This window comes from Episyrphus balteatus, chromosome 4 (genome assembly GCF_945859705.1).
Source record: "Episyrphus balteatus chromosome 4, idEpiBalt1.1, whole genome shotgun sequence".
Classification (NCBI taxonomy): Eukaryota; Metazoa; Arthropoda; class Insecta; order Diptera; family Syrphidae; genus Episyrphus; species Episyrphus balteatus.
The window spans coordinates 14,895,486-14,910,304 of NC_079137.1; the positions used below are offsets into that span (position 1 = coordinate 14,895,486).

General features: G+C 31.2%; 2 protein-coding genes across 2 annotated transcripts in view; one reads left to right on the forward strand and one right to left on the reverse strand.

Moving 5' to 3' along the window:
* The window catches only part of LOC129917952 (uncharacterized), a 26,482-nt gene extending 23,947 nt beyond the window's left edge, over window positions 1–2,535 (forward strand). Inside the window, exons 6-7 of the mRNA XM_055998209.1 lie at window positions 997–1,244; window positions 1,324–2,535. Coding sequence (XP_055854184.1) covers window positions 997–1,244; window positions 1,324–1,765 — 690 coding nt within the window. The 3' untranslated portion in view covers window positions 1,766–2,535. The remainder of the gene's footprint in view (window positions 1–996; window positions 1,245–1,323) is intronic.
* LOC129917955 (calcitonin gene-related peptide type 1 receptor) lies at window positions 2,232–8,572 on the reverse strand. Its single transcript, XM_055998213.1, has 11 exons — window positions 8,488–8,572; window positions 5,748–5,900; window positions 5,434–5,671; window positions 5,028–5,118; window positions 4,869–4,960; window positions 4,682–4,808; window positions 4,519–4,620; window positions 4,286–4,407; window positions 2,790–2,863; window positions 2,600–2,706; window positions 2,232–2,534 (listed from the first exon to the last, which is right to left on the reverse strand). Exons 2-11 carry the CDS (start codon window positions 5,878–5,880, stop codon window positions 2,262–2,264), a joined length of 1,359 nt encoding a protein of 452 aa, XP_055854188.1. The 5' UTR covers window positions 5,881–5,900; window positions 8,488–8,572; the 3' UTR covers window positions 2,232–2,261.
* Window positions 8,573–14,819: the final 6,247 nt, after the last annotated feature.

Consider the following 14,819-nt stretch of genomic DNA (forward strand, 5'->3'; position numbering starts at 1 on the left):
ATACATTTTATCTTTACAATAATGACATCGATAGGGTCTTAAGCATTCCCATATTACATTGTATGCTGACGATACTAGGTTTTTTTAAACAATATCAGCGGTAGCAACTTCAGCTTGGTGTCTTAAAAAATTAGAATTAAACGTTACCAACTGCCAATCAATGAAATTTTCACGCAAGCACATAATATCACCGTTATTACTTATTTTTCAATCAATTCATTCCCATCTTAATGATTCAACTCCATGGCAAGATCCTTTAATCATTCCTCTCCATTAAGATTGTCTAAAACTAATAAATCTGAAAACTTTTACCGACTTCTAATTGAATCTGTGGAATGTCCAATTCTTTATAATTCAATTTTTGTTTTTAATAACTAACCCCTGCGATCTTTGAAAACTTCTTCCCTTTTATTTGCCTTCCCACCGTACATCCAATGTCTCAGACGAATCCGGTACTCGAATCTTGCGGAGTTTAAACTCGATCTTAGACCTTGAAAGGCCCCATTTTTATTATCTTCTTGTGATTAATTTTCTACGTACGTAACCTTACAATTTAATTAATATTACCTGAACTACAATGACCAACATAATTCTTCGTACATAAAAACAATAACTCTGTTTCCAATTTCCTTAAAAGTGGACTCAGTTAAGAACTGAAATCTTTCAATTGGAGACACAAAAAAAAAAATAAATAAACACATTTGTGCATCGTACGAAGAATTTTGTCGGGCACTGTATAGGAACACACATAAATTTATCCGTTTATTGGAAGAATAACGTACAGACGCCATTTGCTCCCCAATAAAACGCATTTGCTCCCCGCACTACATTTTCTAAGCAAATCTACATCAGGAAATCAACGGATGTGAATGTTTATTACCCTTTTCTTACTTTTGTTTTTTTTTAACTGTGTGAACGTGAATATAGAGCCAATTTTTGTTGTTGTTGAAACAATTGAACCAACAACACTCTAGATTTTGAATTCTTTAATTTTAGATGTCTGGTTTCATGAAAATCGATTATGGACTGATTGGAAATAACGCAAGCATTTTGTTTTCGAAATTCGCCCGCTACGGATCACTCATCTCTGTTTGTAATAAAATCAAAAAAGAAACTTTAAAAAATGTTGATGAGTACGTTGTGATGCATATGACGAGTCAATTATTACTCATAATGGATCATCTTCATGCATCAAACATCATTCATGCTGATATCAAACCGGATAATTTTATTCTAATGGAAAAGTAAGTAGATTTTGAATAAATAGTTTTTTTTTATTATTCAAACAGGAAACATTTAAAACAATTTTGTTTTCTATATTAGATTGGTTTTCGGTAGAAAACAACCTACACTTCAGCTTATCGACTTTGGAAATTCCATTGACATGAGTTTGTTTCCGAAAGGCCAAATATTCACATACTCCCATGATAATGAAAGTTTTAAATGCGTTGAAATGTGTGAGAAACGTCCATGGACCTACCAATTAGATTTATTCGGCCTAGCTGGTGTCATACATGTGTTGTTGTTTGGAAAATACATGGAACTTGCAAAGAAACCAACCGGATGGACGCATAGAACACATGTGCCTCGATATCTCAATAAAACACTTTGGGATGTAATATTTCATAGTCTATTGAATATTCCTGACTGCCAGACAATGCCCAATTTGCAGCATTTGCGGGCACAATTGGAAGAAGAATTAGCGGAAAATGATAAATTAGTGTGTCAAAAAATAATTGAATTCAATCGTGCTCTGGATTTATAAATATTTGTGTTTATTTTTTTAAGTATCTATAACAGTTAAGTTTATTATTTAGAAATAACCTTTATTTGATCTTTTATAGTATTTGTTTATATTTATTGTATCAAGGACAAAAATTCAAATTACAAAATAAAAAATGTTTCTAACTTCTGTTTACACTCAGTTGGAGCCAAAGAAGTTATTTTATATGTTGAAAATCATTTGATTTTTGTTATTGGTAAAATATGACAAATATTTTTTTTACTTTTCATTCAACCTGCTTCTGTTGTTCAAAGCATTCAAGGCAGTTCAAATTAGTCTTTTAGATCGAAATAATTTTATATTGCCTTGCGTATTCGAATTTAACCTCTATAGACTCCTCTAAGATGGTTATTATTATTTTTTGTTTGTACCTTTAATTTGGGGGCCCACTCTTATTATTTTTACGTCTACTACTAAATTAAGTCTTATCACATTGAAAAAAAAAAAAAAAATAATAATAAGTAAATCATTATCTCCTTTAAACTCCCAACTCTCTACTCGGGGTTGTTGTAGCCAATTGTCCGGTATTTGTTCCTGGTGGTGGAGGAGATACAAGACTCGGAAACCAGCGATTCAAGAAACTCCTTGTTGCAAATGCAACATCATGGTTTGCAAAACAAAATAAACATGATACAACGAATCCTTGTAGACTCACAAGTACGACGGACATTATTTGATAGAAACGTTCTAGTGTTGTTCCACTATCTGGACGATATGGAATTAGAAAATGTTGAAGTCCAAAAAGAGGAATCTAGGAAAAAATACAAAGTCGATTTGATTATTTTAAATAGTTGTGTAACGAATAATGTTTGATACCAAAATAACAGTGGCTCGAACTGCTTTTCGAATAGCCAATGGAGCAGGTTGAGCTGACTTTGGATGAAGCTTTCTAACAATCACTCTTAACACATTGATGAGACACACTGTTAAAATATAAGCAGAAAAATATTATTCAATAAGTATCTGATGATTATTTATTTTTTTTTTTTTTTTGTTATATTTATACCAAAAGACGACATCAGTGAAATGCAAACGGGAATAGTAAGAATCCACATGCTATCACTTTCTGACATCCAGCAGCTTAAACAAAATAATAAAGAAGTTAAAGTGTTGGGATAAACAGTTCTATAAGTTCATAAGCGAAGAGCTGAATTCATAAACGCAACACTGATTTGCGTCACAACTTTTTGTATGAAAAGGAACACTACCTTGCCAACAAAGCATAACGTTTGCACCAGAAATATTTTTGATGCAAATTTTTGGTTCGTTAATGAACTCAGCCAATGTTTGTTTTTAAGTTGAAAAAAATAGTTTCCATACAACGAATTTTTCGATATAACGAATTCACTGAAAATTATGGGACGTATTTATAAAACACTGTTTAAACTGCTTTTAAGAAGAACTCGAGTTTATCAAATTTGAATTGCATTGGATTAACTCCAGTTTCAGTTAACAACTATGAATTTAGCCCTATATTTTTCGTTTATGAAGTTTAATTTTTGTTTTTAATTTAAGATGCTAGAATAGCTCCGTTTCAAAAAATGGGTTTTTGACTCTTAATCCAGATTTTGGCCGTTTTATTCGCCATTATTAACGTAAGTCCGCAAATTTTTGCAAAAAATTATCCGCATATAAGCCCTATCCCGAGTTTCACGTGAAATGTTTTTCATCAGAAATACTTTTGTACGCCCGGAATGCAACTTGCGTGTTTGTCATCGGCGGAAATATCTTCACATAGCTCGATAAAATTGGGTTGGGCAGAATTTAACAAACTGTAGAGTCATTGCGACTGCAACATCTTGGGTAACAATATAACTCGCTGATTGAAATGTTTGCATCTGTTTGGTCGATACTCTAAAAGAAGCAACTGCTACATTACATAATTTCAGATCTTGAAAGAACAGTCAGACTTTTAGCTTTAATACAAACAAAACTATACTATACTGGTGTTACCGGAACCAGCATGTAACACAATGTTCAATATTTATCAATTTCTTTCTTATCTTCTCGAGGGCGGGAACAAACAAAAATTAATGAAAAAATCCGTTCTCGAGAAATCATAAAATTCGTTCCATAAAAGTTCAATGAATTTTCTAAATATGTAATATTTTTCCCCTTAAATACAAATCTATCAAAACAAAAATTATAACTGTTTAATATTTTCGAAGATAAAGCATATTCTGGCTATAATTTACAACCATTGTTGAAAATCATTAATAAAGATGCAAAAATGATCAAACAAATTTGAGTGATACAAGTTTTATATTACTGTTTGACTTTTTCTATAAAAAAAAATGTTACGTATACGTCATGGTGACCCTTATTTAAAGAGCTATTTGTGTGGGCTATAAGTGTTCCGTTCTTAAAAAAATCCGAGCCCATTATTTTGTAAAGTATATGTATTTAAGTAGAACTCTGCTAACAACTAATTTATTTACAGATTTAACCCTGATTAAGGAGACATTTATTATATTTAAAGTAAAATAAGACATAGGTACTCACTGATGTGCTGAATCCGTTGGATGATAAAAACGAACAACAGCATAACCGCTAAGAACGAGCAATGGCGATAGCCATCCAAACAAAATAAACCATCGCATTACAACAGTGTCCTTCACAAATACCTATAAATAAAATATATTGCCACAAAAACATTTATAATTGAAAACTTACACAATTATATATTACATGAAACATACATTTGTTTTTCTATGCAAATTAAATTCAAAACTTACCACAACAAGCACCAAATGAAGATGTAATCCTTCACAAAACATCCAGAAGTAATTCACAAGCATACAATAATGCACAACCAAATGAAGTGCAATACACCATTCCTTTGGAATGCGAAATATTAAACAAATTGCAAGTATAAAATAAGTTTTCCAAACTACTTACTGGGTTATCACGAATATCCTGAGGCCTTTCTACAACCATTTTATACCAAACTATCCATGCAATGCATGTCAAGGCTAAAGATGCAAACAAATGCACATGGATGCGTATTCTTGTACAACGCAGTGACCTAAATAAGTTTGTATTACTAAATTAAGAAACTTTGTAGCCTTTTTAATAACACCTTTACCTGAATCCTAAAAATATCATCAGTGACAAGATTAACGAAATCAAAGAGAGTCCATATCCCTTTACGTAAAGTTCATTAATAAAAGACCGGAACTAAATGGAAACAATTTATAAAATATGTTATTCAGGAAGGTTAAACGTTTTTTGTTCTATATTTCACCTTTAGATCATTGTAATCTATGCAGTTGGTGTAGTTTGACCACTCCTGTCCACTATCGGGATGATGATACCAACTGCCATTTTCAAGGCAACTGGAAATTGCAAAGGGTTTTTATTATAAGTTCGTTAAATATAATTTCTAGAAATTTAAACGCAATAAAAAGTTGAAAATGTAAACCCCAAACTTTCGTGGGTTACCTACAAAAAAAAAAAAAAATAAATAAATGAATCCATTTTTCGCTACAAACTGACCGTCCCACTTCTGAACCACCGCACCAAACATAAACAATATTCAAAATACCCAGAAACCTTTTACATTGTAACCCCCCCCCCCTTCCCCCCATTTTTAAACTGATCTAATTTGCATTTAAAAGTTAAATTAAATTGTTTTTTTTTCTTCATCATACGTTTTGTGTGCCAGAAAATTTGCATTGAACCCCTCAACAAAATCAGGGCAATTTTGAGAAAAAACATTTCCTCCTAAAGTTGGAGGCCAACATAGATATCCGTCGAATGTAAGTGGGCAATATGTTTCATTATACACGTTTAAATTAGTTGAGTTTTCAGCAGTTCCGGCAAACAAAGTGATAGATTCATTATTATTAGCGGAGGTGGCAGCGGAATCACTGGCGCTAGTGAGAAAGACTGTTAAATAAAATAAATGTTTGTTAAAGTTTTTAATTTGTAATTTCGCAGGTAGATATTTATAATCAAAACTTACACGAGGTTGGTAAAATAATCGATTCATTATCCCCTTGAAAATCCACATCGTACTTTGTCATGCACTCATAGAATAGATAAGAGAGAGTCTTTTTTAGATCTTCTTGGTGTCTAACATCGTAAATCATATTCATGATGAATATTTATTTAAAGTCTGAAACGAAAATAAATGAAATTAAAATATGAAAATATTGCACACATTTCTAAATAAATGTAGGGATGTGAATGATTTAAGAAAAGTTTATTGGGTCAATATTTTTTAGAATCATTCGAAACCTTACACCGTATATGAGTTTAAAAAGGCTTGGTAATGACAACATGGATATTCTACTGAGGAGTGATTTATGAAGAATAAAAACATTTATGCTTAAAAATTAGACTAAATTTAAATCGAATCTTGAAACTTAACATACCTACTCAATTAGTTTTTATTGAACTTTGCGACTATAAACAAATTCTATCTCGTTTAAAAAGGAATATTTTTTTTAGTTTTAAAGTTTTCAGTGTTAGTTTTAAAGTGTCAGTTTGTGTGAAACAATCCTTATTGTATGTACCGGCTGTTAACACAGAAATTAGAATTATTTACAAAGTTTAAATAAAAAGTTTTGGAAACAAAAAATGAGTTAATGGTCAGTTAAGAAAGATATTTCCATCCTCTTAGTATTATAATCACAAGACCAAAAGAGCATTATAATCATTTTTTGTTTGAAAGGAGTCTAATTTTAATTTTATTTTTTTAACTAAATAAATGAATCAGTTCCTATAATATGATTATTCTTGAAAATAAGTTCTTTTTAATTTAATTCCAATCTAATCCAATTATTTAAATATGATTTGTATTCAAAAATATGACCTTTATTTTTGACCTAGTTTTAATTTTTATTTTTTTATAATTTTTTATTCATGAAAGTGGTTTAAGTCCATTTGGGGGTAAAAAACTATTAATTTTTGACAATTTTAATAAATTTAATTACATTTTACAATTTAAAATGTTAATAATCTTAATTCATCGCCTGAATTCCCTAACACTTTAAAAACTTAAAGATGCAAACCTTCAAATATCTGGAAACATGAAAAAAATGAACTTAGACCACTTTCAAATGCAACGGTTAATATTTTTAGGATTCTTATACTACCATAAATCGGCATTGTGAAAAATTGTCAAAATAGGCCGAAAGACCAAATAGTTCATGAAATTTAGTCAAGGTATTAAGAAGGAAAAACTTACCAGTGCATCTTAGATATCATTGAATGTCCTGATGTTGAAATGGTGAACAATATATCAAAATGCAAAACATTAAAATCAGTCTGAAACACGTGGTTGAGAGTTGAACGGTGGCAATTTTCTATTGACCGGACCTTCCTATCTTTATGAATTTTGACAATCTAAATCCGAATCTGAAGTTTTGGCTGTACACCTTAAACATTTTAAGTAAATTGCAAAAAGCCATAAAAATCGGTGGTTTTTGCTATTTACTTAAAATTGAAAATGTCCTGGCAAAATTGACTTCAGATTCGGATTCATCACGTCAAAAATACATACCTATACATAAAGAAAGGTAAGTCCTGTCAAAAGTACTGAAAACTTTATTTTTTGTGGGCCGGTGTCATCTAATTCTGAAAGTACCATCCATTAATATAGGCTTCAGTAAACAAAAAACGAACTCAAAGTTTCTGTTAGCGCTACAAGGTTAGCAGGACATGTGCTGGAAGCTAAACTGCTTAGCCCGCAGTTGGCTAAAGCTACCACTATTATCAAAAAAGAATGTAGGAAAAATCTCCACAAAATATTAGTTCAGGGGGAAAGGCCGAGTCAATGTACAAAATCTCCAAGAAGAAATTTTTTTTTGTCACTATCTCCAAAATCCCCAAAAATCTACACATACCGAAGAATATACATACAATATACACAAGTGATAGAAAAATAGTTTTTTTTAGGTGAAAAAGTCATCAGAAGAAATATATGAAATTGATATACACCTGGGGTCGAATCACGGCATACGTTCGTTAACATTAATGACTGTAAAAATGACTATAACGATTTTGAATTAAAAAAGTATTTTTGAACGATATTAACGGTACTTGCCATAAAACCGTTTCTTTGATTTCTGACTTTCTCGCAAACCGTTAAACAGATTTCAACGAACATTTTTGCACAAGAAAGTTTTAGTAAGCTTAATTTATTTTAAAACTAAGACAAAAATATTGAAAAATATCAATTTTTGATTTTTTTTTACTATTTCAATTTTTTTTTTAGATATGGTAGGTAAGCTTCTTTCAATGTCATCACCTTCAATAATGGCTAATTTTTATAACACAGATACATAAGCACCATATCTAATTATTAATTTCACACAGAAATTGTATGTAAGTAAAAATGTACATGTACACATTCTTTATGAGGCATCCTTTTTGTGGTTAATGAATGATATTTGCTTCATTTTTTTTTGCACCCATATTATGCAAAAAGCTATTTGCTTTTAAACGCACACGTGCTTCACCCTCTACCTACTTTCATCACTAATACAATTATGGAACATTCATGGAGCCTTTAACATTTTTAAAATTTATTTACCGAGATTGCAATTTGCTGTAAAATTGATATAGATTATTATTCAATATAAGTATGTACATATATGTATTAATATAAACGATACGCATACATACATAGGTATACATGTAATGTACTTTAAAAAAAAATTACACGAAAATTTCAAACAAAATATGGTTATGTTTCTTACCTAATAAACTTGGCCGTTAGTTTGAATATTCTCACTTAACCATTAAACTTGGTAATATCTTTTTAAAACTGTCAATTAGTTCTCACTTAAAAAAAAAAAACAGAGATATAAATATCTTAAGGTAATACTGTGTTTTAAATATGATGAGACATTTTATAAACTAACAAAAGTTACAAGTGTAATAAAAGGAGCTGCAGGACACAGAATAGAGAGCAGCTTATTGTTGCTCGGTCAAAAAGATGACTGATATGCAGTCAGTCAAAGTGCAATGTTGACCGAAACCAAATGCATTATGATGCTGCATTAACCCTAAAGAAACAATGTATATCAGATGACTGCTCTTTACGCATGTTTACTTTGAGGAATGTGTTTCAAACATACATATTATAGTGTATGTAGAGGTACTTTTGTGTACCTATGAATAATCTACCGCTTTTTTATGTTCATTAAGGACATGCTGTTGCTTTTTATTCTTGGGGACGTATATTGGATTTGGAATTCCATTTTTAGTCGAGTGATCCTGGATCGCATCGAGCTCACACCCTCAATATCGAAAAATTTAATATACCTACTAGGGATGTTGCGAATATTCGCATCCGCAAATGCGGAACTTCCACATGATTTGGGACATCCGCATCCGCAATAATAAATGCGGATTTTCATGCGGATGCGGCTGCAAAGAAGATGCGACAAGAAAGAAGTTGGGTGGAGCCAGCGAATGGCGCGTACAAGTGGCAGTCACACCGAGTGATACATCTGTTACTGATTTTTTTAGGCAAAACACAGAAAAAATGCAAAAGTCTTAAATATAGTCCGATTTTACTGGAGCCTTAGTTCGAATTTTAAATTGTATAGGAAATTTTTAGAATTTGGAATTCGAACTGACCTAATTTGCGAAATTATAAAATTTGGGGTGAAAAGAGGCTATTAATAAAGATCAAGGGGCACGGTAGTGCCCAGCCAAGTTCTCTAGCAACTTTGGCACTACACCCTTATTTACAGGAAACAACTCAGGCCATTTTCGACCCCCCTCTAACTTCCACACCAAAGATGCTAGAAATTTCAAACTCGCTACATTTATTGAGCTTGTCAAAACCATACTCCTCACAAAATTTCAGCCTTTTACGATGAGTAGTTTCTGAGATATAGGGCTTCAAAAATCGCAAAAACCGTAACTGACTGACTGACTGACTGACTCACTCACTCACTGACAGATCATCAAAATTATGGAGAACTTCCCGTTAACGTAGAAACTTGAAATTTTACACGGTGATAGGGCTTGTGGTGTATACAAAGGGAAAAATCGAAAATTTGAGATTTTCAATTCAGGGGGCGTGGCATCCGCCCATTTCCGCTGAATTATCATCAAATATTATAGAGCACTTCTGATTATCGTAGAATCTTGAAATTTGGTAGAATGGTAGAGATAATAGTTTATACAAAGGAAAAAATTTAAAATTTAAGAATTTCAGCCAGGAGGCGTGGCATCCGCCCATTTCCGCTGAATTTTCATTAAATATAATAGAGCACTTCTGATTATCGTAGAATCTTGAAATTTGGTAGAATGGTAGAGATGGTAGTTTATACAAAGGAAAAAATTTAAAATTTGGGAATTTCAGCCAGGGGGCGTGGCAACGCCCCATTTCCGCTGAATTTTCATTAATTATAAAAGAGCACTTCTGATTATCGTAGAATCTTGAAATTTGGTAGAATGGTAGAGATGGTAGTTTATACAAAGGAAAAAATTTAAAGTTTGAGAGTTTCAGCCAGGGGGCGTGGCAACCGCCCATTTTCACTGAATTTTCATCAAATATACCTAGAGATTTTCAATTCTACAGCCATACCTTGCAAAAAGTAGTGAAATCACAACAAAAACATTACTGTTAAAAAAGGAGCCAAGTTCTCCTATGTTGAAATTATGCTGGCACAAACAGTACTGAGATGTAAAAGTGTACCAAGTTCTAAAGTTTGGGTTCAAATTCGTATCAATAAAATTTTGATTGTTTACTTGGCAATTTTTGAAATAACTTTAAAAATCGGTAATTAAAAGAAAAATTGTCAAGAGAACAATCAAAATTTTATTGATACGAATTTGAACCCAAACTTTAGAACTTGGTACACTTTTACATCTCAGTACTTTTTGTGCCAGCATAATTTCAACATAGGAGAACTTGGCTCCTTTTTTAACAGTAATGTTTTTGTTGTGATCTTTCTTTCCAGACAAAAAAAAAGTGCCAGTAAAGAACTTAACGACAATTTCTACCCACTCCACAAGCCAGTCTTCCTAAGGAACAATTATTTAGTAGTGGGGCTTAATTAACCAACCTCTGTGTAACCGACTAGATGCAGAGAAGGTGGCGGTATTACTTTTTATTAAGTAATTTTCAAATAGAAAAAATGTATTTTATAACTGTATCATTATTTAAATTCATTTATATTAATTTTGTATATAATATCTTAAACATCCGCATCCGCATCTGCGGATGTTAACTTTCAAAAAACCGCATCCGCATCTGCATCCGCGGATGTGAAAAAATCCACATCCGCAACATCCCTAATGCCTACCTACACAAAATATAGGATTTCGATAAAATTGACCATTTGAAATGCAATATTTCGCAAACTATTTGAACATAGGAATGGTATTAAACTCTAATTATAACAACATTTTATTAGCTTTTCAGACCGTGATAAATCGTTTTTCTCAAAACTAGTTTTTAAGGGCTAAAAACAACAAAGGTCCAATTTACTCACACTCTCTTAGGTTTAAAGTGATTTAAAAAGGGATGTTTTAAAATTTTTAATGCGAACAGTTTTCTAATTTTTAATAGAGACTTTTAATATAATAGAGAGCGAATAAATTGGGACTAAGACTTTTTTTTGAGTATTGAATATCTACATTGCTGCTGGGTATTAAAAACTAAATGCACGACTATGTATGTCGCATGTGCTTGCTCTTTTGTTTAAAGCTATGTAGAATGCAAGAATTATTAGAAATCAACTGAGGCAGTATACTTTATCGATCAATTTCTTATTGATATCCACAGTCTAGAAAAAGTGTGTTTTTAAAAACTCTTTTTCAAAACTTTGACTTTAAAAACAATTCATTAAAATAACTTGATTTATATAAATTAAAATTAAGTGTACAGTTCTGGCTCTCATAGCTGTAAGTGTTGCCGTTGTTTTTTTAATAATTTTTTTTCAAATTTTTTTTAGAAAATTGCCCCACCCAATTCTATCGCCGTTATCAATTCTAGGCGCCTAAGTTATCGTACTCTCCCCATTAAAAGGATACAATGGAGTAAAAAATGGGGTAAGAAGCGGACTTAAGAGGGGGTATACTTGGTGCAAGGTGGTTGCACCCATAGAGAGTTGTTATGAGCATCACATGAACTACAACATACTAAAATTGTATTAAATTCGCCTCAAATCACTTTTTCCGTATTACCTGGGGTCAAGGGTCATTTTCGGGGATACGCCATATCAAATTTTGGTGTAAAAATGTGGTTTCATATTCTACTCCATCAAAAGAACCTAATTGCATCAAAAAACTTTGTACTTCAATTAACTTTAATAAAATTTCTGGATTGATCGGGCTATATTCCAAAAACAACTTAAGTCCAGCGTCTAGTCACTTAAGAGGTTTCTCCATGCACTGTTTGATGGCAGGTGTAGTTATATATGGCTGAGTTTAAAATTTGCATCGTCCTGATTGTTTCAACAACATTCAAGTCTTTAATTTGGATAATATTTGCCACAAATATAGAGGAATTATTACAAATAGACCTGATTTTTGTTGTTGTTGAAACGATTGGTTACTGAACCCAAATAAGAATGATAGAGAATATGATTTAAAACCTTAAAATAATGAAACATTACAAATAAATACATGTGACATGTAAATAAATGTTTTTTTTTTAAGAATAATTTTCAATAATAAGCCATTACAAAATTTGTAAAAGAGATTATATTGGTTTAATTATATACCACATATGCTACATGCTACTCCTTGGAAAAACAACTTATGTTCAATACTATTTTTCGAGTTTTTTTCGTTATTATCTCTAATAGTAATAAAATATGACGGTTATTTTAGAGTTTAGACATCAGTGAGTTTCTTTAAACTCAAATGCTAAATTAAGCTTAAAAATTCAAATTGTTGTGGTTTTTGAAATGAGCGATTCAACTTTAATTCTGAGAAAAAATTATGTAACTATCAAAGGGACTGAGAAAAATTTAAAAGATTGAAAAAATAAACTAACGTAACTTCAAAACTGTTGCCCACACCTAGTAAAAGTGCGTGCACACTGCACAAAAGAGATATTTGTGTTACCTAACAACTTTGATCGGTCGCATTTTATAAAATAAAGGATTTCGCCAGGGGGTTGGGTCTTGGGTGGCGTCCCCAAAACTAGGACTCAAGCTTTTTAAATACCCTTCTTTCAGATTTGAAAAAAAAAATCCGCCTTCCTGTCTTTCGTTCTACGAAAAAGTCTATCTTTCTTGTACTAAGCGAAATCGTGTTTGCTCCCTAGCCTTGAGGTTGTTCTTTTAACTTTCAAATACTTATGAAATTATTAAAAAAACAACCTAAGTATTGTTTGTGAAATTTAATGTTTCAAATCTGATGATATATAGGATGTTTCACAATTATTATTGACGTAATTATTTTATTTTTCAAAAGCTTGACCTGACTTCAAAGAACTGGTGATGGTGAAAGGTATTGAAAAAACGAAAACGTGGATTTATAATCATTAATTGGAAGAAGAAAAGTTTCAAAAACAATTAGTCCTCAACACTTGAATTTAGTGACTGAATGAAATTAGGGTCTATATGAATTATTAAAGCCTTGATTTAATGTTTCCTCTTTCCTGCCATGGCTGCAATACTTGACAATACTTTGAATAAAACTAACTATAAGTTTCTAATTTTTGAAAGAAAGAAGTGAAAATTTATTTTAAAAACAAGTCAAATACAAAAAATTATCTACAAGTTTAAATTCTGTGAAGCAGAATTAAACATAAAATAATTCCACACTCTTTTATCCTACACCCACATTCCATTTTCAATGAAGTATTTTGTTTCGCATTTCGAAATAAATACATAGCTATACAACAATTTGCAACAACTAAGGTATACGAGGTATGCATAAAAAAAATAACTACAAATCCTTGCTTGCTATGGAAAATGATTCACTCACAAGCTCAAAACATCTGTTGAAAACTCTGAAAAGTGGGGTGGTAGTGTGTGTTTGAAGCAGAAAACCCCACGAAAATTCGTGGAAGTAAATTGCAAAATCAAAATAATAAAATACAGACTCGTGTAAAATGCGGTTTTAAAATCGTGAACTGATAAACTTTTAAATGTCAAAGGTTAAACTTGCATTGAAATTTTTTCCAAAATAAAAACTATATAAAATGAGATTTTAATTACCAAGTACTAACTATTTAAGCTTTAAAAAATGATAAAATTCAATTTATGTCCTAAATAATTCTATATAATTTTGTTAATATCATTATCTTAATGGAGTCTATGGGTCTTTAGATACCTATTCATCTCCGGTTTAAAATCAGAAAAAAAAATACCTTGAAAAATAGAAATTATGTTTAAAAATGCAAAATTTATTACGCTCTGACATCTAAAATTACTGGAGTTGACGAGAATTTAATCCATCTTTTCCGTAAGTAAATTCAAGTACACAGTGATATTGACATCTACATCGATTTGTATAGATATGGTTCTACGTACTAAACAGAGTTCAGAAGATTTTGTTACATAGAGGATAAAATCAGCAATGTCTCTTATTGAAACGTTTACGGAAGAAGCACAGGAAGCTCTTGTAACAAGGACTAACTTCAGGATGAATTGAGTCATTCAAGGAAATACTTTAGGCTAGGTTAATATGCTATTGGTTTCATCCAGTTTTTTTAAGTTCCTTGAGATAAGAGCCATATAAAATATGTTTGAAATTATATGATTAAATTTTATGCATGTGTTTTGCTTTATCAATATTATAATAAATGAAGGAATAATTAACTTTGAATTAATTGTGGTTCTCTAAGCAGAAACTTTTCTTAAAAAAAAAACAATTTTTTGTTTTTAAGAAAATGGTGTATGGCGTATGAGTACTATTTTTTTTTTTTAACTGAAAACAACAAAAAAATAATTTTTTAACAAAGTTTGAATGACATTTTCATAAACAATTCTTGCTCATAAATAGTTCAAGTTTCTTACAACATTTTACTGGTTTCTTTTTTTTTTTACGAAAATAGAAGTTTTTAAGTTCGGATAGGGATTCAAGGAATCACAATATTAGATAAAAACAGGGTGTC